The sequence below is a fragment of the Engystomops pustulosus genome, chromosome 9, assembly GCF_040894005.1.
Source record: "Engystomops pustulosus chromosome 9, aEngPut4.maternal, whole genome shotgun sequence".
NCBI lineage: Eukaryota > Metazoa > Chordata > Amphibia > Anura > Leptodactylidae > Engystomops > Engystomops pustulosus.
The window spans coordinates 104,083,170-104,107,136 of record NC_092419.1 but is presented as its reverse complement, the minus strand read 5'-3'; the positions used below and the strand labels follow the sequence as shown (position 1 = coordinate 104,107,136).

The following is a 23,967-nucleotide window of genomic DNA, read 5'->3' as shown; positions in this document are numbered from 1 at the left end:
GGAGACCTCCTAGCAAGGTAATCAATCTCCTTAGGCAGCTCCTAACATGGAGAGGGCGCTATTCGCAACAACTACCTACACTGTGCATCAGCAGGGTTGTTGCAGTTCCAACACCTATATGTACATTGTACATATGTAGCAGGTGTTATCTCCATGGTTTCTTCGGATTCTCAGGGGTGCGCTGTGTGAACCTGCTGCCCGGGGGTCTTATCTTATCTGCGATGTGTGAATAAACCCTAGAGTTGTATTCACACATTGCAGTGCAGCTCTAGTGTCAGCTCTAAGGCTGCCATTAGCCCAGTGACTGCTTGTATTACATGGTGGACGGCGTGACAGCGCTGATGCAGGCGGGTACAAGCGCCATAGTGTATAATCCCTAATAATGACCCCCACGCGCCCGCATAATCCACAACACTTAACCAATGCGCGGTATATTATTACACAATCCTATAGAAGCGCCCACACATGACCGGAGCGGCGGCTCCTCATCCAGACTGTATTATGTTCTCTCCCCGGCAGCCATGCTTGTTATGAATAAATGATTGCATGAAGCAGAGACGGCCAGTAGGTCGCCACTCATCAGATTGTGCTGCGCAGCGGGAACAGAGGCCTGAACTTCTCACAGTCACCACCAGATGGCAGCACATCCTCTGCCCACAGCCACCAGGCTCACAGTGTATAAGCGGCACAGTAATGGGAGCCCCTCTCTCTCTCTGGAGTGGGAGCCCCCCTCTCTCTCTCTCTGGAGTGGGAGCCACTCTCTCTCTCTCTGGAGTGGGAGCCTCTCTCTCTCTGTCTCTCTGGAGTGGGAGCCCCTGTCTCTCTGGAGTGGGAGCCCCTCTCTCTCTGTCTCTCTGGAGTGGGAGCCCCTGTCTCTCTGGAGTGGGAGCCCCTCTCTCTCTGTCTCTCTGGAGTGGGAGCCCCTGTCTCTCTGGAGTGGGAGCCCATGTCTCTCTGGAGTGGGAGCCCCTCTCTCTCTGTCTCTCTGGAGTGGGAGCCCCTGTCTCTCTGGAGTGGGAGCCCCTGTCTCTCTGGAGTGGGAGCCCCTCTCTCTCTGTCTCTCTGGAGTGGGAGCCCCTGTCTCTCTGGAGTGGGAGCCCCTCTCTCTCTGTCTCTCTGGAGTGGGAGCCCCTGTCTCTCTGGAGTGGGAGCCCATGTCTCTCTGGAGTGGGAGCCCATGTCTCTCTGGAGTGGGAGCCCATGTCTCTCTGGAGTGGGAGCCCATGTCTCTCTCTGGAGTGGGAGCCACTCTCTCTCTCTCTCTCTCTCTCTGGAGTGGGAGCCACTCTCTCTCTCTCTCTCTGGAGTGGGAGCCTCTCTCTCTCTGGAGTGGGAGCCCCTCTCTCTCTCTCTCTGGAGTGGGAGCCCCTCTCTCTCTCTCTCTCTGTAGTGGGAGCCCCTCTCTCTCTCTCTCTGTAGTGGGAGCCCCTCTCTCTCTTTCTCTGTAGTGGGAGCCCCTCTCTCTCTCTCTCTCTGTAGTGGGAGCCCCTCTCTCTCTCTCTCTGTAGTGGGAGCCCCCCTCTCTCTCTCTCTGTAGTGGGAGCCCCTCTCTCTCTGTAGTGGGAGCCCCCTCTCTCTCTCTCTCTCTCTCTCTCTCTCTCTGTAGTGGGAGCCCCTCTCTCTCTCTCTCTGTAGTGGGAGCCCCTCTCTCTCTCTCTCTGTAGTGGGAGCCCCCTCTCTCTCTCTCTCTCTCTGTAGTGGGAGCCTCTCTCTCTCTGTAGTGGGAGCCTCTCTCTCTCTGTAGTGGGAGCCCCTCTCTCTCTCTCTCTCTCTGTAGTGGGAGCCCCTCTCTCTCTCTCTCTCTGTAGTGGGAGCCCCTCTCTCTCTCTCTCTCTGTAGTGGGAGCCTCTCTCTCTCTCTCTCTGTAGTGGGAGCCTCTCTCTCTCTCTGTAGTGGGAGCCCCTCTCTCTCTCTGTGTAGTGGGAGCCCCTCTCTCTCTCTCTGTAGTGGGAGCCCCCCTCTCTCTCTCTGTAGTGGGAGCCCCCCTCTCTCTCTCTGTAGTGGGAGCCCCCCTCTCTCTCTCTCTGTAGTGGGAGACCCTCTCTCTCTCTCTCTGTAGTGGGAGACCCTCTCTCTCTCTCTCTCTGTAGTGGGAGCCCCTCTCTCTCTCTCTCTGTAGTGGGAGCCCCTCTCTCTCTCTCTCTGTAGTGGGAGCCCCTCTCTCTCTCTCTCTGTAGTGGGAGCCCCTCTCTCTCTCTCTCTGTAGTGGGAGCCCCTCTCTCTCTCTCTCTGTAGTGGGAGCCCCTCTCTCTCTCTCTCTGTAGTGGGAGCCCCTCTCTCTCTCTCTCTGTAGTGGAAGCCCCTCTCTCTCTCTGTAGTGGGAGCCTCTCTCTCTCTGGAGTGGGAGCCTCTCTCTCTCTGGAGTGGGAGCCTCTCTCTCTCTGTAGTGGGAGCCCCTCTCTCTCTCTCTCTCTGTAGTGGGAGCCCCTCTCTCTCTCTCTCTGTAGTGGGAGCCCCTCTCTCTCTCTCTCTCTCTCTCTCTGTAGTGGGAGCCCCTCTCTCTCTCTGTAGTGGGAGCCCCTCTCTCTCTCTCTCTCTCTCTCTCTGTAGTGGGAGCCCCTCTCTCTCTCTCTCTGTAGTGGGAGCCCCTCTCTCTCTCTCTCTGTAGTGGGAGCCCCTCTCTCTCTCTCTCTGTAGTGGGAGCCCCTCTCTCTCTCTCTCTGTAGTGGGAGCCCCTCTCTCTCTCTCTCTGTAGTGGGAGCCCTCTCTCTCTCTCTCTCTCTGTAGTGGGAGCCCCTCTCTCTCTCTCTCTCTGTAGTGGGAGCCCCTCTCTCTCTCTCTCTCTGTAGTGGGAGCCCCTCTCTCTCTCTCTCTCTGTAGTGGGAGCCCCTCTCTCTCTCTCTCTCTGTAGTGGGAGCCCCTCTCTCTCTCTCTCTCTGTAGTGGGAGCCCCTCTCTCTCTCTCTCTCTGTAGTGGGAGCCCCTCTCTCTCTCTCTCTCTGTAGTGGGAGCCCCTCTCTCTCTCTCTCTCTGTAGTGGGAGCCCCTCTCTCTCTCTCTCTCTGTAGTGGGAGCCCCTCTCTCTCTCTCTCTCTGTAGTGGGAGCCCCTCTCTCTCTCTCTCTGTAGTGGGAGCCCCTCTCTCTCTCTCTCTGTAGTGGGAGCCTCTCTCTCTCTCTCTGTAGTGGGAGCCCCTCTCTCTCTCTCTGTAGTGGGAGCCCCTCTCTCTCTCTCTCTCTGTAGTGGGAGCCCCTCTCTCTCTCTCTCTGTAGTGGGAGCCCCTCTCTCTCTCTCTCTCTGTAGTGGGAGCCCCTCTCTCTCTGTAGTGGGAGCCCCCCTCTCTCTCTCTCTCTCTGTAGTGGGAGCCTCTCTCTCTCTGGAGTGGGAGCCTCTCTCTCTCTCTGTAGTGGGAGCCCCTCTCTCTCTCTGTAGTGGGAGCCCCCCTCTCTCTCTCTCTGTAGTGGGAGCCCCTCTCTCTCTCTCTCTCTCTCTCTCTCTGTAGTGGGAGCCCCTCTCTCTCTCTGTAGTGGGAGCCCCTCTCTCTCTCTCTCTCTTTCTGTAGTGGGAGCCCCTCTCTCTCTCTCTCTCTCTCTCTGTAGTGGGAGCCTCTCTCTCTCTCTCTCTCTCTGTAGTGGGAGCCCCTCTCTCTCTCCCTCTGTAGTGGGAGCCCCTCTCTCTCTCTCTCTCTGTAGTGGGAGCCCTCTCTCTCTCTCTCTCTGTAGTGGGAGCCACTCTCTCTCTCTCTGTAGTGGGAGCCACTCTCTCTCTCTCTGTAGTGGGAGCCACTCTCTCTCTCTCTCTGGAGTGGGAGCCTCTCTCTCTCTCTCTCTGGAGTGGGAGCCTCTCTCTCTCTCTCTCTGGAGTGGGAGCCTCTCTCTCTCTCTCTCTCTCTGGAGTGGGAGCCTCTCTCTCTCTGGAGTGGGAGCCTCTCTCTCTCTCTCTGTAGTGGGGGCCCCTCTCTCTCTCTCTCTGTAGTGGGAGCCCCTCTCTCTCTCTCTCTGTAGTGGGAGCCCCTCTCTCTCTCTCTCTCTCTGTAGTGGGAGCCCCTCTCTCTCTCTCTCTCTCTGTAGTGGAAGCCCCTCTCTCTCTCTGTAGTGGAAGCCCCTCTCTCTCTCTCTCTCTGTAGTGGGAGCCCCTCTCTCTCTCTCTCTCTGTAGTGGGAGCCCCTCTCTCTCTCTCTGTAGTGGGAGCCCCTCTCTCTCTCTCTCTCTCTGTAGTGGGAGCCCCTCTCTCTCTCTCTCTCTCTGGAGTGGGAGCCTCTCTCTCTCTGGAGTGGGAGCCTCTCTCTCTCTCTCTCTGTAGTGGGAGCCCCTCTCTCTCTCTCTCTCTGTAGTGGGAGCCCCTCTCTCTCTCTCTCTGTAGTGGGAGCCCCCCTCTCTCTCTCTCTCTCTCTCTCTCTGTAGTAGGGGCCACTATCTCTCTCTCTGTAGTGGGAGCCTCTCTCTCTCTCTCTGTAGTGGGAGCCCCTCTCTCTCTCTCTCTGTAGTGGGAGCCCCTCTCTCTCTCTCTCTGTAGTGGGAGCCCCTCTCTCTCTCTCTCTCTGTAGTGGGAGCCCCTCTCTCTCTCTCTCTGTAGTGGGAGCCCCTCTCTCTCTCTCTGTAGTGGGAGCCCCTCTCTCTCTCTCTCTGTAGTGGGAGCCCCTCTCTCTCTCTCTCTGTAGTGGGAGCCCCTCTCTCTCTCTCTCTGTAGTGGGAGCCCCTCTCTCTCTCTCTCTGTAGTGGGAGCCCCTCTCTCTCTCTCTCTGTAGTGGGAGCCCCTCTCTCTCTCTCTCTGTAGTGGGAGCCCCTCTCTCTCTCTCTCTGTAGTGGGAGCCCCCCTCTCTCTCTCTCTGTAGTGGGAGCCCCTCTCTCTCTCTCTCTCTGTAGTGGGAGCCCCTCTCTCTCTCTCTGTAGTGGGAGCCCCTCTCTCTCTCTCTCTCTCTGTAGTGGGAGCCCCTCTCTCTCTCTCTCTGTAGTGGGAGCCCCTCTCTCTCTCTCTCTGTAGTGGGAGCCCCTCTCTCTCTCTCTCTGTAGTGGGAGCCCCTCTCTCTCTCTCTCTGTAGTGGGAGCCCCTCTCTCTCTCTCTCTGTAGTGGGAGCCCCCTCTCTCTCTCTCTGTAGTGGGAGCCCCCCTCTCTCTCTCTGTAGTGGGAGCCCCTCTCTCTCTCTCTCTCTGTAGTGGGAGCCTCTCTTTCTCTCTCTCTCTGTAGTGGGAGCCCCTCTCTCTCTCTCTCTGTAGTGGGAGCCCCTCTCTCTCTCCCTCTGTAGTGGGAGCCCCTCTCTCTCTCTCTCTCTGTAGTGGGAGCCCCTCTCTCTCTCTCTCTGTAGTGGGAGCCCCTCTCTCTCTCTCTCTGTAGTGGAGCCCTCTCTCTCTCTCTCTCTGTAGTGGGAGCCCTCTCTCTCTCTCTCTCTCTGTAGTGGGAGCCTCTCTCTCTCTCTCTCTCTGTAGTGGGAGCCACCTCTCTCTCTCTGTAGTGGGAGCCCACTCTCTCTCTCTCTCTGAGTGGGGAGCCCTCTCTCTCTCTCTCTCTGGAGTGGGAGCCTCTCTCTCTCTCTGGAGTGGGAGCCTCTCCTCTCTGGAGTGGAGCCTCTCTCTCTCTGTAGTGGGAGCCCTCTGTCCTCCTCTCTCTGAGTGGGAGCCTCTCTCTCTCCTGGAGTGGGAGCCTCTCTCTCTCTTCTCTCGTAGTGGGAGCCCCTCTCTCTCTCTCTCTCTGTAGTGGGGCCCCTCTCTCTCTCTCTCTGTAGTGGGAGCCCCCTCTCTCTCTCTCTCTCTGTAGTGGGAGCCTCTCTCTCTCTGTAGTGGGAGCCTCTCTCTCTCTCTCTCTCTGTAGTGGGAGCCCCTCTCTCTCTCTCGTGTAGTGGGAGCCCCTCTCTCTCTCTCTGTAGTGGGAGCCCCTCTCTCTCTCTCTCTCTCTGTAGTGGGAGCCCCTCTCTCTCTCTCTCTCTGTAGTAGGAGCCTCTCTCTCTCTCTCTGTAGTGGGAGCCTCCTCTCTCTCTCTCTCTGGAGTGGGAGCCTCTCTCTCTCTGGAGTGGGAGCCCTCTCTCTCTCTCTCTCTGTAGTGGGAGCCCTCTCTCTCTCTCTCTCTGTAGTGGGAGCCCCTCTCTCTCTCTCTCTGTAGTGGGAGCCCTCTCTCTCTCTCTCTCTCTGTAGTGGGAGCCCCTCTCTCTCTCTCTCTGTAGTGGGAGCCCCTCTCTCTCTCTCTGTAGTGGGAGCCCTCTCTCTTCTCTCTCTGTAGTGGGAGCCCCTCTCTCTCTCTCTCTGTAGTGGGAGCCCCTCTCTCTCTCTCTCTGTAGTGGGAGCCCCTCTCTCTCTCTCTCTCTGTAGTGGGAGCCCCTCTCTCTCTCTCTCTGTAGTGGGAGCCCCTCTCTCTCTCTCTCTGTAGTGGGAGCCCCTCTCTCTCTCTGTAGTGGGAGCCCCCTCTCTCTCTCTCTCTCTGTAGTGGGAGCCCCTCTCTCTCTCTCTGGAGTGGGAGCCTCTCTCTCTCTCTCTGTAGTGGGAGCCCCTCTCTCTCTCTCTCTCTGTAGTGGGAGCCCCTCTCTCTCTCTCTGTAGTGGGAGCCCCTCATCTCTCTCTCTTTCAGTAGTGGGAGCCTCTCTCTCTCTCTCTCTCTCTCTCTCTCTGTAGTGGGAGCCCTCTCTCTCTCTCTCTGTAGTGGGAGCCCCTCTCTCTCTCTCTCTCTGTAGTGGGAGCCCCTCTCTCTCTCTCTCTCTGTAGTGGGAGCCTCTCTCTCTCTCTCTGTAGTGGAGCCTCTCTCTCTCTCTCTGTAGTGGGAGCCTCTCTCTCTCTCTCTGGAGTGGGAGCCCTCTCTCTCTCTCTCTGGAGTGGGAGCCTCTCTCTCTCTCTCTCTCTCTCTGGAGTGGGAGCCTCTCTCTCTCTGGAGTGGGAGCCTCTCTCTCTCTCTCTCTCTCTCTGTAGTGGGGGCCCTCTCTCTCTCTCTGTAGTGGGAGCCCCTCTCTCTCTCTGTAGTGGGAGCCCTTCTCTCTCTCTCTCTGTAGTGGGAGCCCCTCTCTCTCTCTCTCTCTGTAGTGGGAGCCCCTCTCTCTCTCTCTCTCTGTAGTGGGGCCCCTCTCTCTCTCTCTCTGTAGTGGGAGCCCCTCTCTCTCTCTGTAGTGGGAGCCCTCTCTCTCTCTCTGTAGTGGGAGCCTCTCTCTCTCTCTCTCTCTGGAGTGGGAGCCTCTCTCTCTCTGGAGTGGGAGCCTCTCTCTCTCTCTCTGTAGTGGGAGCCCCTCTCTCTCTCTCTCTGTAGTGGGAGCCCCTCTCTCTCTCTCTCTGTATGGGAGCCCCTCTCTCTCTCTCTCTGTAGTAGGAGCACTCTCTCTCTCTCTGTAGTGGGAGCCTCTCTCTCTCTGGAGTGGGAGCCTCTCTCTCTCTGTAGTGGGAGCCCTCTCTCTCTCTCTCTCTGTAGTGGGAGCCCCTCTCTCTCTCTCTCTCTGTAGTGGGAGCCCCTCTCTCTCTCTCTCTGTAGTGGGAGCCCCTCTCTTCTCTCTCTCTGTAGTGGGAGCCCCTCTCTCTCTCTCTGTAGTGGGAGCCCTCTCTCTCTCTCTGTAGTGGGAGCCCCTCTCTCTCTCTCTCTGTAGTGGGAGCCCCTCTCTCTCTCTCTCTGTAGTGGGAGCCCTCTCTCTCTCTCTCTCTGTAGTGGGAGCCCTCTCTCTCTCTGTAGTGGGAGCCCCTCTCTCTCTCTCTCTGTAGTGGGAGCCCCTCTCTCTCTCTCTCTGTAGTGGGAGCCCTCTCTCTCTCTCTCTGTAGTGGGAGCCCTCTCTCTCTCTCTCTGTAGTGGGAGCCCCTCTCTCTCTCTCTCTGTAGTGGGAGCCCTCTCTCTCTCTCTCTGTAGTGGGAGCCCCTCTCTCTCTCTGTAGTGGGAGCCCTCTCTCTCTCTCTCTGTAGTGGGCCCTCTCTCTCTCTTCTGTAGTGGGAGCCCCTCTCTCTCTCTCTGTAGTGGGAGCCCCTCTCTCTCTCTCTCTCTGTAGTGGAGCCCATCTCTCTCTCTCTCTCTGTAGTGGGAGCCCTCTCTCTCTCTCTCTGTAGTGGGAGCCCCTCTCTCTCTCTCTCTGTAGGGAGCCTCTCTCTCTCTCTCTCTGTAGTGGGAGCCCCTCTCTCTCTCTCTCTGTAGTGGGAGCCCTCTCTCTCTCTCTCTGTAGTGGGAGCCCCTCTCTCTCTCTCTGTGGGGAGCCCTCTCTCTCTCTCTCTCTGTAGTGGGAGCCCCCTCTCTCTCTCTCTGTAGTGGGAGCCCTCTCTCTCTCTCTGTAGTGGGAGCCCCTCTCTCTCTCTCTCTCTGTAGTGGGAGCCCCCTCTCTCTCTCTCTGTAGTGGGAGCCCCTCTCTCTCTCTCTCTGTAGGGGAGCCCCTCTCTCTCTCTCTCTGTAGTGGGAGCCTCTCTCTCTCTCTCTGTAGTGGGAGCCCCTCTCTCTCTCTCTCTGCCCCTTTTAATCTCTTAACCCCCCCCCAAAACTGATCTCTCTCTCTCTCTCTCTCTGTAGTGGGAGTCCCTCTCTCTCTCTCTCTCTCTCTCTCTCTCTCTCTGTAGTGGGAGCCCCTCTCTCTCTCTCTCTGTAGTAGGAGCCACTCTCTCTCTCTCTGTAGTGGGAGCCTCTCTCTCTCTCTGGAGTGGGAGCCTTTCTCTCTCTGTAGTGGGAGCCCCTCTCTCTCTCTCTCTCTGTAGTGGGAGCCCCTCTCTCTCTCTCTCTGTAGTGGGAGCCCCTCTCTCTCTCTCTCTCTGTAGTGGGAGCCCCTCTCTCTCTCTCTCTGTAGTGGGAGCCCCTCTCTCTCTCTCTCTCTCTCTCTCTCTGTAGTGGGAGCCTCTCTCTCTCTCTCTCTCTGTAGTGGGAGCCCCTCTCTCTCTCTCTCTCTGTAGTGGGAGCCCCTCTCTCTCTCTCTCTGTAGTGGGAGCCCCTCTCTCTCTCTCTCTCTGTAGTGGGAGCCCCTCTCTCTCTCTCTCTCTCTCTCTCTCTCTCTCTGTAGTGGGAGCCCCTCTCTCTCTCTGTCTCTCTGTAGTGGGAGCCCCTCTCTCTCTCTCTCTCTCTGTAGTGGGAGCCCCTCTCTCTCTCTCTCTCTGTAGTGGGAGCCCCTCTCTCTCTCTCTCTCTGTAGTGGGAGCCCCCCTCTCTCTCTCTCTGTAGTGGGAGCCCCTCTCTCTCTGTCTCTGTAGTGGGAGCCCCCCTCTCTCTCTCTGTAGTGGGAGCCCCTCTCTCTCTCTCTGTAGTGGGAGCCCCTCTCTCTCTCTCTCTGTAGTGGGAGCCCCCTCTCTCTCTCTGTAGTGGGAGACCCTCTCTCTCTCTCTGTAGTGGGAGCCCCTCTCTCTCTCTCTGTAGTGGGAGCCCCTCTCTCTCTCTCTCTCTGTAGTGGGAGCCCCTCTCTCTCTCTCTCTGTAGTGGGAGCCCCTCTCTCTCTCTCTCTGTAGTGGGAGCCCCTCTCTCTCTCTCTCTGTAGTGGGAGCCCCTCTCTCTCTCTCTCTGTAGTGGGAGCCATTCTCTCTCTCTCTCTCTGTAGTGGGAGCCCCTCTCTCTCTCTCTCTGTAGTGGGAGCCCCTCTCTCTCTCTCTCTGTAGTGGGAGCCCCTCTCTCTCTCTCTCTGTAGTGGGAGCCCCTCTCTCTCTCTCTCTGTAGTGGGAGCCCCTCTCTCTCTCTCTCTGTAGTGGGAGCCCCTCTCTCTCTCTCTCTGTAGTGGGAGCCCCTCTCTCTCTCTCTCTGTAGTGGGAGCCCCTCTCTCTCTCTCTCTCTGTAGTGGGAGCCCCTCTCTCTCTCTCTCTCTGTAGTGGGAGCCCCTCTCTCTCTCTCTCTGTAGTGGGAGCCCCTCTCTCTCTCTCTCTGTAGTGGGAGCCCCTCTCTCTCTCTCTCTCTGTAGTGGGAGCCCCTCTCTCTCTCTGTAGTGGGAGCCCCTCTCTCTCTCTCTCTCTCTGTAGTGGGAGCCCCTCTCTCTCTCTCTCTCTGTAGTGGGAGCCCCTCTCTCTCTCTCTCTCTGTAGTGGGAGCCCCTCTCTCTCTCTCTCTGTAGTGGGAGCCCCTCTCTCTCTCTCTCTGTAGTGGGAGCCCCTCTCTCTCTCTCTCTGTAGTGGGAGCCCCTCTCTCTCTCTCTCTGTAGTGGGAGCCCCTCTCTCTCTCTCTGTAGTGGGAGCCCCTCTCTCTCTCTCTCTGTAGTGGGAGCCCCTCTCTCTCTCTCTCTGTAGTGGGAGCCCCTCTCTCTCTCTCTCTGTAGTGGGAGCCCCTCTCTCTCTCTCTCTGTAGTGGGAGCCCCTCTCTCTCTCTCTCTGTAGTGGGAGCCCCTCTCTCTCTCTCTCTGTAGTGGGAGCCCCTCTCTCTCTCTCTCTGTAGTGGGAGCCCCTCTCTCTCTCTCTCTGTAGTGGGAGCCCCTCTCTCTCTCTCTCTCTCTGTAGTGGGAGCCCCTCTCTCTCTCTCTCTGTAGTGGGAGCCCCTCTCTCTCTCTCTGTAGTGGGAGCCCCTCTCTCTCTCTCTCTCTGTAGTGGGAGCCCCTCTCTCTCTCTCTCTCTCTGTAGTGGGAGCCCCTCTCTCTCTCTCTCTGTAGTGGGAGCCCCTCTCTCTCTCTCTCTGTAGTGGGAGCCCCTCTCTCTCTCTCTCTGTAGTGGGAGCCCCTCTCTCTCTCTCTCTGTAGTGGGAGCCCCTCTCTCTCTCTCTCTGTAGTGGGAGCCCCTCTCTCTCTCTCTCTCTGTAGTGGGAGCCCCTCTCTCTCTCTCTCTCTGTAGTGGGAGCCCCTCTCTCTCTCTCTCTGTAGTGGGAGCCCCTCTCTCTCTCTCTCTGTAGTGGGAGCCCCTCTCTCTCTCTCTCTGTAGTGGGAGCCCCCCCCTCTCTCTCTCTGTAGTGGGAGCCCCTCTCTCTCTCTCTGTAGTGGGAGCCCCTCTCTCTCTCTCTGTAGTGGGAGCCCCTCTCTCTCTCTCTCTCTCTGTAGTGGGAGCCCCTCTCTCTCTCTCTCTCTGTAGTGGGAGCCCCTCTCTCTCTCTCTCTTTCTGTAGTGGGAGCCCCTCTCTCTCTCTCTGTAGTGGGAGCCTCTCTCTCTCTCTCTCTCTCTCTCTCTCTCTGTAGTGGGAGCCTCTCTCTCTCTCTCTCTCTCTGTAGTGGGAGCCCCTCTCTCTCTCCCTCTGTAGTGGGAGCCCCTCTCTCTCTCTCTCTCTCTCTGTAGTGGGAGCCCCCCTCTCTCTCTCTCTCTGTAGTGGGAGCCCCTCTCTCTCTCTCTCTCTGTAGTGGGAGCCCCTCTCTCTCTCTCTCTGTAGTGGGAGCCACTCTCTCTCTCTGTAGTGGGAGCCACTCTCTCTCTCTCTCTGGAGTGGGAGCCTCTCTCTCTCTCTCTCTCTTAAGTGGGAGCCTCTCTCTCTCTCTCTCTCTGGAGTGGGAGCCTCTCTCTCTCTGGAGTGGGAGCCTCTCTCTCTCTGGAGTGGGAGCCTCTCTCTCTCTGGAGTGGGAGCCTCTCTCTCTCTCTCTCTCTGTAGTGGGGGCCCCTCTCTCTCTCTCTGTAGTGGGAGCCCCTCTCTCTCTCTCTCTGTAGTGGGAGCCCCTCTCTCTCTCTCTCTGTAGTGGGAGCCCCTCTCTCTCTCTCTCTCTCTGTAGTGGCAGCCCCTCTCTCTCTCTCTGTAGTGGGAGCCCCTCTCTCTCTCTCTCTCTCTGTAGTGGGAGCCCCTCTCTCTCTCTCTCTCTGGAGTGGGAGCCTCTCTCTCTCTGGAGTGGGAGCCTCTCTCTCTCTCTCTCTGTAGTGGGAGCCCCTCTCTCTCTCTCTCTGTAGTGGGAGCCCCTCTCTCTCTCTCTGTAGTGGGAGCCCCTCTCTCTCTCTCTCTCTCTGTAGTGGGAGCCCCTCTCTCTCTCTCTCTCTCTCTCTCTGTAGTAGGAGCCCCTCTCTCTCTCTCTGTAGTGGGAGCCTCTCTCTCTCTGGAGTGGGAGCCTCTCTCTCTCTGTAGTGGGAGCCCCTCTCTCTCTCTCTCTCTGTAGTGGGAGCCCCTCTCTCTCTCTCTCTGTAGTGGGAGCCCCTCTCTCTCTCTCTCTGTAGTGGGAGCCCCTCTCTCTCTCTCTCTGTATTGGAGCCCCTCTCTCTCTCTCTCTGTATTGGAGCCCCTCTCTCTCTCTCTGTAGTGGGAGCCCCTCTCTCTCTCTCTCTGTAGTGGGAGCCCCTCTCTCTCTCTCTCTGTAGTGGGAGCCCCTCTCTCTCTCTCTCTGTAGTGGGAGCCCCTCTCTCTCTCTCTTTGGAGTGGGAGCCCCTCTCTCTCTCTCTTTGGAGTGGGGGCGCCCCCTCTCTCTCTCTCTTTGGAGTGGGAGCCCCCCCCCTCTCTCTCTCTTTGGAGTGGGAGCCCCCCCCTCTCTCTCTCTCTTTGGAGTGGGAGCCCCCCCCTCTCTCTCTCTCTTTGGAGTGGGAGCCCCCCCCTCTCTCTCTCTCTCTCTGTAGTGGGAGCCCCTCTCTCTCTCTCTCTCTGTAGTGGGAGCCCCTCTCTCTCTCTCTTTGGAGTGGGAGCGCCCCCTCTCTCTCTCTCTTTGGAGTGGGAGCCCCCCTCTCTCTCTCTTTGGAGTGGGAGCCCCCCTCTCTCTCTCTCTCTTTGGAGTGGGAGCCCCCCTCTCTCTCTTTGGAGTGAGAGCCCCTCTCTCTCTCTCTCTCTCTGTAGTGGGAGCCCCTCTCTCTCTCTCTAGAGTGGGAGCCCCTCTCTCTCTCTCTCTGTAGTGGGAGCCCCTCTCTCTCTCTCTCTTTCTAGAGTGGGAGCCCCTCTCTCTCTCTCTCTGGAGTGGCAGCCCCTCTCTCTTTCTCTGGAGTGGCAGCCCCTCTCTCTCTCTCTCTGGAGTGGGAGCCCCTCTTTCTCTGGAGATGGAGCCCCTCTCTATCATTCTCTCTGGAGTGGGAGCCCCTCTCTCTCATTCTCTCTGGAGTGGGAGCCCCTCTCTCTCATTCTCTCTGGAGTGGGAGCCCCTCTCTCTCATTCTCTCTGGAGTGGGAGCCCCTCTCTCTCTCTCTTTGGAGTGGGAGCCCCTCTCTCTCTTTGGAGTGGGAGCCCCACTCTCTCTCTCTCTTTGGAGTGGGAGCCCCTCTCTCTCTCTGGAGTGGGAGCCCCCCTCTCTCTCTTTGGAGTGGGAGCCCCTCTCTCTCTCTCTGGAGTGGGAGCCCCCCCCTCTCTCTCTCTGGAGTGGGAGCCCCCCTCTCTCTCTCTCTGGAGTGGGAGCCCCCCTCTCTCTCTCTCTGGAGTGGGAGCCCCCCTCTCTCTCTCTCTGGAGTGGGAGCCCCCCTCTCTCTCTCTCTGGAGTGGGAGCCCCCCTCTCTCTCTCTCTCTGGAGTGGGAGCCCCCCTCTCTCTCTCTCTCTCTGGAGTGGGAGCCCCCCTCTCTCTCTCTCTGGAGTGGGAGCCCCCCTCTCTCTCTCTCTGGAGTGGGAGCCCCCCTCTCTCTCTCTCTGGAGTGGGAGCCCCCCTCTCGCTCTCTCTGGAGTGGGAGCCCCCCTCTCGCTCTCTCTCTGGAGTGGGAGCCCCCCTCTCGCTCTCTCTCTGGAGTAGGACCCCCTCTCGCTCTCTCTGTAGTGGGACCTCCTCTCTCTCTACAGCCGGGTGGGCATACCTCCAGCGCCATGGAGAGGAGGAGGGGTGACCCCTCTCCATAGCGATACATTGCGCACGGCACCTTTACATGGCAAAAGATAGGACATGCCCAATCTTTTACCCGTGTACGGAGCGGTGTGGCACCGTATCGCTCCGTGTGGCCATACGGTCGTGTGAATGCGGCCTTATACGTTACACGTCTACATCACCAGCTTCTCTCCATCTCCATTTCTATTTTACAGGTGAATTGTTTTACTCATAAAATTCCTGGTTTATTAAAATAATTTTGATGCATTGTGAGCTGCGCACCTCGCTACTCCTTATGTCATCATTACTTACGTACAGGAAGCATCTCTGACCCCAATGTCCACCCCCCAGGAGGGATCTGCCCCCCCCCTGCTGCCCCCTCCCCGCACCACACAAGGGCCTGGGGGCCAACATTCCTGAGCAAACACCCAGCAAAGTAAACAGAGGCAGATGGCTGGCACAAGCCTTCACTCAGCGAGTGCGGGGATGAGTGCAGGGGGGGGCTGCCGCTTTAATCTGCCCCCCACCACAGACAATTGAGGAGTGTGTGCAGCCCGTGAAAGGATCATTATGTGCACAAGTCCCAACACCCCCAGACTGGAGGAAGGTGCAGTCACAACTTGTTCACCTGTTGACCTAATTCTGTGTCTTCTTTGCGGGATGTGAGGAGACTTGTCCTGCCGCACGCTTCTCCGGGACATTATTCTTTTTTAGAATATGGAAATCCCCCACCTTATAATAAACAGTTCACCCCCCCCTCCGCCACCGCATGGGTCATCTCTGTGGAGGCACCGCAGGTGCGCTTCATAGGTGCCAATACAATCCATGTATAGGACCCCTCCCCATCCCCTCCTTATAGGGTCTGTATTGTGCACCTGTGGGGACCGGTAGTGAACCCACAGGAGGGATGCCAGCTCCTGCCCTGGTGCACCTGCCCCGTCCATACCATACACCTCTATACCCCTGATATCACTAGTCACCGCTGCCCCCTCCACAACCTGCAACACAATCCTCATATCTGGAGTCAGGGGACGACAATGCCCACCCAACATGGGTGATCTCATCTGCTGTTCTGTATGATTAAAAGGGTCTGGTCTGGGGTCCAGTATTAAACCCATGGACATTTTATTCAGACCCCTATGATATCAGACCCCAGACCCTGTAATAAATATCAGACCCCAGACCTCATCCCCGTAATAATATCAGACACCAGACCCCTATAATATGAATATCAGATCCTAGACCCCTATAATTAAATCAGACCTTAGACTAGAGAATTAATTAATATCAGACCCCAGACCAAACCCGTGTACTGGTATCACTATAGGGGTCTAAGCTGGGGTCTGACGTTAGTATAGGAATGTAGCCCAGGTTCTAATATTAATATAGGTTTTAGAATATAGAGGTTGTGATCTAGGGATAGATGTTAATTTAGAAGTTTGGTCTGGGGCCTATTTTCAATTAAGGGTCTGGTCTATTGTGTAATATTAATATTGGGATATTAGATTGTAGTCCTATACATACATATATATAGGGGGTATATGGCTTGCTACTATTATAGTCCGGTCTGGGATATGATATTAATATAAGGACGTGGGTTTGTTCTAAATATAGAAATCCCATGTAATGAATGTAGGGATCTAGTCTTGGGCCTGATCCCAGGTCTAATATTACTGAAGTAGTCTAGTCGGGGGGGACCTGGTTTAGGGCCTGATACCATTATTGGTTATGATGGCAAGTTAAGGATCTGGTCTGGAGTACGACATCAACATAGGGGTCAGATTTTACATAGGAATCTCCTCTAGGATCTACTATAAATACACAGATCGGGGCTGGGTGTCTGGTATTCATGATGGGGTCAAGTTGGGGTCTAATATTAAAATAAGGGTCGCGTTTGGGGTAGGGTATTAATATAGGGGTCTGGGGTCTCATTTTAATATAGGGATTGGGTCTCAATTTTGCCAGCTCCAGTACCACGACGGACTCTCCTGGGTTGTGCCCATCTCTGCCAACATGGGCACAACATGAAGGGCCCATCTACAGGCGTCTGTCCAAAGTAGAGAAGCCCTTTAAAGACTTTCCTATGATTAATGGCCGATGTGTGAGGACAAGATAGTGGGTGAAGTGTTGGCGCTCCGCTCCATGTAGTGTGAGTGATGGCTAAGTAAACATAGGCTGGTCCCTGGCTGACAGGTATGTGAGGGATCGGGAGTGAGGCACGGATCAGGCTTGTGCCGCTCCCATGGAAGTGTGCAGAGTCTGGCTTGTCTTCCCTGTGGCGCCCTCGGGGCAGGGTGAGGATGGGGAAGGTGTGTCAGCGTTATGCCTGGCCTTATGTCTGTCGGGAGGGGGGCAGATCAGGAAATATCAGTTAATAACAATACATCTCAATCCATAGCCCCGGGGCGCGATGCCCCACATCGGATCACTCATGACTACACACCACATTGTGCGCCGTGCCCGGCGTGCTCCCACCCGGATGACTACTGCGCCTCCCATTCCATAGCGGCGTGCCGGGCGTCTCCTGAAAAATCTGGAATACAAATTACACCTTCCTAACGATCCACAGAATGTATCCATTTAAAGGGCCAGCACACTCTATAGTCGATCATACACTAGATGCAATCTATTGCTCCCTGTTATCAGCTAGTTTAAGCCGGGGAGGGGCTGGAGTGCTCTTCAATGGGATTAGCGGCAGGATGTGCAAACAAAATCCCTGCCCCCAGGATCACTTCTTTGTGAGCCGAGAACATCAAAAACATGGTCCTCATGTCCATGAGGGACGTACAGGAGAAAATCTGCTGCCTCTACGGTCAAACACCCAGGAGATCTTTGAGAATAAATTGCTGCAGATTTCACATTGATTCAAATATAAATTTGCGAAATTGTTAAGAAGGCTTTGGATAAAATTTTAGGATTTGCCAATGAATATTGCAAAGGTCAGCCTTTGCAATGCAGATGGACTTCATCCAAAAGCAGAACCTGAAGGGTCATTTTTTTTGTAAAGCCAAAAGTTGCCCCTAAGGGTGTTTTTTTTTCCAGGTACAACAATAGAGGACCATGATGCTCTGCACCAAAGCTGGGAGAACGACATTCCACCTTCCTGCAACTTCTGAGGAACATTTGTGGGGGTGAGAAGTTATCAGATGAAGATATTCCATAGCCTGAAGGTCACCATAGACATGAAATATTTGGTGGTGGTTCCAACCAGTGTTAATGGAGTCTTACAAAAATCTAGTGTTGGAGTTCAGCATAGACTTTGATGGGCAGGAGATCTCACCAAGGTTGAATGGTTCTTCCAAAGATCTAGTGTTGGAATTCAGCATGGACACTCGGTGGGAAGGGTTGCAGGGGTCTTTCAAAAATCTAGTTTTTGAGGTTGGTATTGACATTAGATGGGGAGAAGATGCCACCAAGGGTGAAGTGGCCTTCTAAAGATCTAGTGCTGGAGTTGAATATGATTATTAGATGGGCAGGAGATCTCTCCATGGTTGAGGGGATTTTCCAAAGATCTAGAGTTGGAGTTTGGTATAGACATTAGATGGACAGGAGATGCCACCAATGCTGAAGGGGTCTTCCAAAGATCTAGTGTTGGAATTCAGCTAGGACATTAGATGGGAAGGGGAACTCGGCAAGGTTGCAAGGGTCTCTCAAAGATTGAGTTTTTGAGGTTGGTATTGACATTAGATGCGGAGGAGATACCACCAGGGCTGAAGTGGCCTTCTAAAGATCTAGTGCTGGAGTTGAGTATGGATATTAGATGGGCAGGAGATCTCCTTATGGTTGATAGGATCTTCCAAAGATCTAGCGTTGGAGTATGGACATTAGAAGTTCGGTGGATCTCACCAATGTTGAAAGAGTCTTTCAGAAATCTGACTGAGGTTGAACGATTGTTGGAGTTTGGTAATGCTGACAGGGGTCTTCTGTAAATCTAGTGTTGGAGCTCAGCATGGACATTGGATGGGTAGGATGTTCCAAACAGTTGAAAGTGTCTTCCATAAACCTATTATTAGAGCTCAATGTGTTCGTTAGACTGGGCAGAAGATCACAACAATGTTAAATGGATCTTCTAAAACTCTAGTATTGAAGCTCGTTATGGACAATAGATGGGCAACATATCCCAAAATAAGTTAAAGGAGTCTTCCAAACATCTAGTGTTGGAGCTCGGTATGGACAGTACACCAGCAGGAGCTTCCACCAAGGTTGAAGGAAGACTATTGTTAGAGCTCAAATATGGACATTAGATGGGCAGGAGATCCCACCAACCATGAAGGATACTTCCAAAGATCTAATGTTGAAGCTCAGAATGGACATTACATGAGCAACACCATTTGTCCGTCCAGAAGAAACAGCGCCACCCCTGCCCATAGGCTGGGTGTTGGTATTGCAGTTCACCTCCATCGATTTTAGTAAAGTTGAGCTGTAATACCAGGCACAGCCCATGCACAGGGGTGGCGCCGTCTCTAGAAAAACAAAACTGAGATGTTTTCCTAAATTCCTTAAACTTCCACTTGAAGGGGTTGAATACTTTTTCAGAGTCTTGTATTGAAAAATGGGAAGAGCCTTTAGGCATAATTAGACTTTACTAAGAAATGCTGGAGCCTGGGGAAATTTTAGACAGATTTAACCCTTTGTCCGTGTTCCAGGTTACTGATCCTACAGCACAATGGGGTGGTAGACCCTATAGATGACAGCAGCTGCTGCGTACATCTTTCCCCCCCTGCGGTGACTGTGTCATGTGCTGTACGGGTGATACAATACAATGCGTGCTGCGCTGTAACATGTCCCTGCACATACCTTGTGATCGCATGGAGGAATGACAAGTATGTAAACCGACTGGATTGTATGAGGGAATGCGCCTGCTACCTGCCTGATACGTGTGTGGGCCTGTGCCGCCTCCTGTCTGCCCGCCATCCTCTGTGCCCCTTCATATCGCCACACTCACCCCCTGCCCTCTGTCTGCTCCACTCCATCCTGGAACACCTACTTGGTGGTATTATTTGGGCACAGTCTGGTGCTTTTCCATATAATGAACATATTGGGGCAAATTTACTTACCCGGTCCATTCGCGTTCCAGCGGCGGCTTCTCCGCTCTGGATTCGGGTCCGGCCGGGATTTAATAAGGTAGTTCTTCCGCCGTCCACCAGGTGGCGCTGCTGCGCTGAAAGTAAACTCATCGCGCCGGAATGCACCGAGCTGGACCAGGTGAAGGTAAGCGGTCCTTATGCGACACATTTTCGGTTTTTAAATGCGGCGGTTTTTCCGAATACGTCGGGTTTTCGTTCGGCCACGCCCCCCGATTTCCGTCGCGCGCATGCCAGCGCCGATGCGCCACAATCCGATCGCGTGCGCCAAAATCCCGGGGCAATTTAAGTACAAGCGGCGCAAAACGGAAATATTCGGGTAACACGTCGGGAAAACGCGAATCGGGCCCTTAATAAATGACCCCCATTATTTGGTTATCTTAGAAGCACTGTATGGCGGTATTGGATAGGCAATGAATAGGGTTATCATAGATTCACTGTATGGCGGTATTAGATAGGCAATGACTAGTATTATCATAGAAGCACTGTATGGCGGTATTAGATAGGCAATGACTAGTGTTATCATAGAAGCACTGTATGGTGGTATTAGATAGACAATGGGGGTCATTTACTAAGGGCCCGATTCGCGTTTTCCCGACGTGTTACCCGAATATTTCCGATTTGCGCCGCTTGTACATGAATTGCCCCGGGTTTTTGGCGCACGCGATCGGATTGTGGCGCATCGGGGCCGGCATGCGCGCGACAGAAATCGGGGGGCGTGGCCGAACGAAAACCCGACGTATTCGGAAAAACCGCCGCATTTAAAAACCGAAAATGTGTCGCTTGGGGAGCGCTCACCTTCACCTTCTATGGGATGGTGCATTCCGGGGCGTTAAGATTATTTTCGGCGCTGCAGCGCCACCTGGTGGACGGCGGAGGAACTACCATCTTAAATCCCAGCCGGACCCGAATCCTGTGCAGAGAACGCGCCGCTGGATCGCGAATGGGCCGGGTAAGTAAATGTGCCCCAATGACTAGTGTTATCATAGAAGCACTGTATGGCGGTATTAGATAGGCAATGACTAGTGTTATCATAGAAGCACTGTATGGCGCTATTAGATAGGCAATGACTAGTATTATCATAGAAGCACTGTATGGCGGTATTAGATAGGTAATGACTAGTATTATCATAGAAGCACTGTATGGCGGTATTAAATAGGCAATGACTAGTATTATCATAGAACCCCTGTATGGCGGTATTAGATAGGCAATGACTAGTATTATCATAGAAGCACTGTATGGCGGTATTAGATAGGCAATGACTAGTATTATCATAGAAGCACTGTATGGCGGTATTAGATAGGCAATGACTAGTATTATCATAGAAGTATGGCGGTATTAGATAGGCAATGGCTAGTGTTATCATAGAAGCACTGTATGGCGGTATTAGATAGGCAATGACTAGTATTATCATAGAAGCACTGTATGGCGGTATTAGATAGGCAATGACTAGTATTATCATAGAAGCACTGTATGGCGGTATTAGATAGGCAATGACTAGTATTATCATAGAAGCACTGTATGGCGGTATTAGATAGGCAATGACTAGTATTATCATAGAAGCATAGAAGTATGGCGGTATTAGATAGGTATATGTGCTCCCTGCACTGCTCCGACAGAGTACACCACTTTTTTTTTTGGTGCACCTTTAACATGGTGCGTGCAATACATAACTGTCTGTCTTTGCATGATAAATGTGGCGCAGGGTCCGACTGTGCACCGGAAAGCCCATTTCAGTGCGGAAATGGTGTTCCATGGACGCCGCACAAATGTGTCTTGGACACTTTATAAATACATGTACAAGCAGTTTACAATAATGCAAAGTCCAACAGAGAACTGGCGCATGGCCCGTATTGTGTGGACTCTGTGTAACGCTATTATGTAAGTATTATATATGGTGCTACTGTTTGGTCACACCCCATCCAAGCAATGTACGGCGATATTATTTGTACACAGTATACTGCTATAATGCATTGACTGTATATAGTCTTGGCACTGTATAGCAATAACCTTTCTGCAGTTTATAGCAATATAATTGGGGCACTGCAATGTGTTATTATTTGGGCACAGTGTAGTACAATGTTGAGCTGGTGTATTATTGGGGCACTACACAGCGGTATTATTTGGGCACAGTGTAATACAATGTGTAGGGGATGTATTATTGGGACACTGCATTGCGGTATTATTTGGGCACAGAGTAATATAATGTTTAGGTCATGTATTATTGGGGCACAGCAGAGCAGTATTATTTGGGCACAGTGTAGTACAATGTTGAGCTGGTGTATTATTGGGGCACTACACAGCGGTATTATTTGGGTACAGTGTAATACAATGTGTAGGTGATGTATTATTGGGGCACTGTGGAGCAGTATTATTTGGGCACAGAGTAATATAATGTGTAGGTGATGTATTATTGGGGCACTGCAGGGCGGTATTATTTGGGCACAGTGTAATACAATGTGTAGGTCATGTATTATTGGGGCACTGCAGGGTGGTATTATTTGGGCACAGTGTAATACAATGTGTAGGTGATGTATTATTGGGGCACAGCAGAGCAGTATTATTTGGGCATAGTATAATACAATGTGTAGGTGATGTATTATTGGGGCACTGCAGGGCGGTATTATTTGGGCATAGTAAAATACAATGTGTAGGTCATGTATTATTGGGGCACTGCAGGGCGGTATTATTTGGGCATAGTATAATACAATGTGTAGGTCATGTATTATTGGGGCACTGCAGGGCGGTATTATTTGGGCACAGTGTAATACAATGTGTAGGTGATGTATTATTGGGGCACTACATTGTGGTATTATTTGGGCATAGTATAATACAATGTGTAGCTGATGTATTATTGGGGCACTGCAGAGCGGTATTATTTGGGCACAGTATACTCATATTGTTCACTTCCTTTATACTGATCTTGTTTGGGCACTGTATGGCGATAATGTGGAATATTAGGGCACCCTTTTGTGATCTCATGCAAGTACTGAATTGTGGTATTATTTTGGGCACTGCATATATGTATTAAATAGGAGAAGTATGGTGTTATTATGACACTGCAAGCAGTGTATGGCGGTATTCTTTAACCCCTGCATGCTTCTATTGTCCTGACACTGGTGTTGTGGTTCAGTTAGTGTTATTTGCACAGTATGGCACTATTATTTATCTCCATATGGAATTCAAATAGCAGAGAGCCCCCACAGATTTGGCTGAGCTGCAGTAGCTGTGCACAGCAGTGTGAGGACCTGTGGATCACATTAGCATGTCTTAAGAAGACCCCCTCCCCACTCCATTTACAAAGGTGTGGGCACAGTAGGTGCTTATAATACAGGTGAAGAGATGGAGGGGGGGTCGCATGCTCTGAAAGGTGATCATCCAGGTGAGGAGGTGGGAGGGGCAAGGTGCAGCTCCTCCTCTGATTGGCTGCCCTTTTATCCAGGTAAATATAAAACCAGAGCGGTGCAGCTGCAGGTAGCGTTGTCTGTAATCCTACAGCACAGTGACAATGGCCGTCTCCAGCCTGCAGTACACCATGGGGATCTCCAGTGGCTTCAAGGTCTACATCCTAGAAGGTAGGTGACCTCTACCCCTATCATGCAAATATTTAGCCTCATATTTTTTTTTGGTCTCCCCATATTAATCATGGTTTGTTCCAAAAACTTGAATGAACACTTAGTAGTGACCCATTTGGAGGTAGCTCTCCAATCTAGATGACCACCCATGAACCTTCTGGAGATGAGGGTTTATCATTAATGGTCAATATATATCATTGCAGGACAGCACAGTGCACGCAACGTGGACCGCTACCGGCCACTGACCAACCACGGAATACCGATCTATCCCATCAAACGCAAACTCAGCCCAGATCGTCCTCAACCTCAGAAGAGACTGTGTTCTTCCAGCCAACAGAACAGGTAAGCATTGTTCTACTGTATCCATGGAATGTAACGAAAAATGTGCAGATCCTCAATGCTCTCCCGTAAGGAGATCTGCAGAACATCGCATTTTTCCAAAAACTTTGCATTAGCTTTCATAATAGTTTCCTTGGGATCAATGTCCAGAAAATCTCTGTCCTCCAAAAATTCTAAAAATGTGTGGACCTGGGAGTTTCCATATTAAGACTTTAGTTTTTTTTTTGTAACAGGAACAAGTCTTCACCTGTGAATATGAAGTGTGCGGCAAGACAACCTCTGCCAGCAGAACCCACCAGTCGGAAAGTTTTTCCTTCTCACGTGGACCTAAAAAATGTTCTGAAAAGGTTGATGCCAGAACAGAGGCTCTTGGAGAGGAAGGAGACCCAAGAAGCTGAAGAACAACCTCTAGCTTTGGTCAAAAGGTTGGAGAAACCAAGTGAACCACCTACGGTGTCCTCAGCCATGCTGCAACAGGTCAGTTAGGTTTTCATAGCGGACCATGAATGGTCTACGGAAGCTTTGGTGTCTCCTTAAAAGTCCACGAATATGGTGACTTGACCTAATTTTGTCATGCCTAATATAATTTTGCTTCTCCACTTTTAGATGAGACCTTCTGTAATCACTTGTATATCCCGACCTAAGGCAAGTCTACCTCCAACGACACAACACAAGTCAACAAGTCCTCACCGGGACTCTCAGACACAACGTAAGTTTCTAGTTCTAGTGGATCATTGCTTGACTAGCACAATTTGGTCGGATCAAGTCCTAAACTTGATGTTGATCTCTCTCTCTGTAGGATCACCCAGAACCTGTTCTCCTGAAGTAGAAGAACATTTCCAAAGAAGTCTCAAATCCTGCACCACCACATCGAGCGTCCGTTCTCCTCCATCTCATTCCTCCTACAGTTCGGTAGAAGACCACTTCACCAAAGCTCTGGGCTCCAGGTGGCTTTTAATCCGGGCAGCAGCAGACTCTCCGTCTTCTCAGGAAAACCCAAGCAGGCATTAGCCCCAATGACTGGACTTTTACTGGATCCCTGACACTATGACCACTGCCAAAGGTCTGGAGCACATAGACTCTTGTTTCCACAACATTTGTATTATATATTTATTTATATTTTATGGAATTTGTTGAAGAATTTCAGGGGGTGCGGTTTATGACGCGGGGAGTTGGGGGTCGGTGTTAATTTTGATGTCTGGGTTTTTTTTTTTGGATCAATGTGTACAAATTGTGATTGAAATAAAAGGAATATTGGTTAATTATATATATAGTTTCTTCCCTAATTGTATCTCTGGTGGGGTCAGGTTGGAATGAAATGATTGGGACCATTAGATTTAGGGCCAGGTTCTTACCAGATCATGGGGACTATTAGGTTGGGGGACAGGTTCTGATCAGATGATGGGGACCACTAGGTGGATGTAAAAGTAATGGTTCCGATCAGCTGTTCCTCATCAGAACTTTTACATCAACCTAGTGGTCCCCATCATCTGGTCAGAACCTGCCTCTTGACCTCAT

At 52.8% G+C, this 23,967-nt stretch overlaps 1 protein-coding gene across 1 annotated transcript; it reads left to right on the top strand.

Moving 5' to 3' along the window:
- Positions 1 to 23,716, top strand: LOC140077720 (transcription cofactor vestigial-like protein 4). The gene is made up of 7 exons (XM_072125125.1): positions 1 to 17; positions 16,494 to 16,582; positions 21,978 to 22,110; positions 22,314 to 22,452; positions 22,683 to 22,926; positions 23,056 to 23,158; positions 23,249 to 23,716. The coding sequence occupies exons 3-7, from the start codon at positions 22,044 to 22,046 to the stop codon at positions 23,458 to 23,460; spliced, it is 765 nt and encodes a 254-aa protein (XP_071981226.1). The 5' UTR covers positions 1 to 17; positions 16,494 to 16,582; positions 21,978 to 22,043; the 3' UTR covers positions 23,461 to 23,716.
- The last annotated feature ends 251 nt before the right edge of the window (positions 23,717 to 23,967 follow it).

Excerpts from the sequence above, each read along its gene's own strand:
- LOC140077720 (XM_072125125.1), top strand. The coding sequence starts at position 22,044 with ATGGCCGTCTCCAGCCTGCAGTACACCATGGGGATCTCCAGTGGCTTC. Across the intron at positions 22,927-23,055 it reads CCTCAGCCATGCTGCAACAG|ATGAGACCTTCTGTAATCAC; the intron begins GTCAGTTAGGTT and ends CTCCACTTTTAG. Across the intron at positions 23,159-23,248 it reads CCGGGACTCTCAGACACAAC|GATCACCCAGAACCTGTTCT; the intron begins GTAAGTTTCTAG and ends CTCTCTCTGTAG.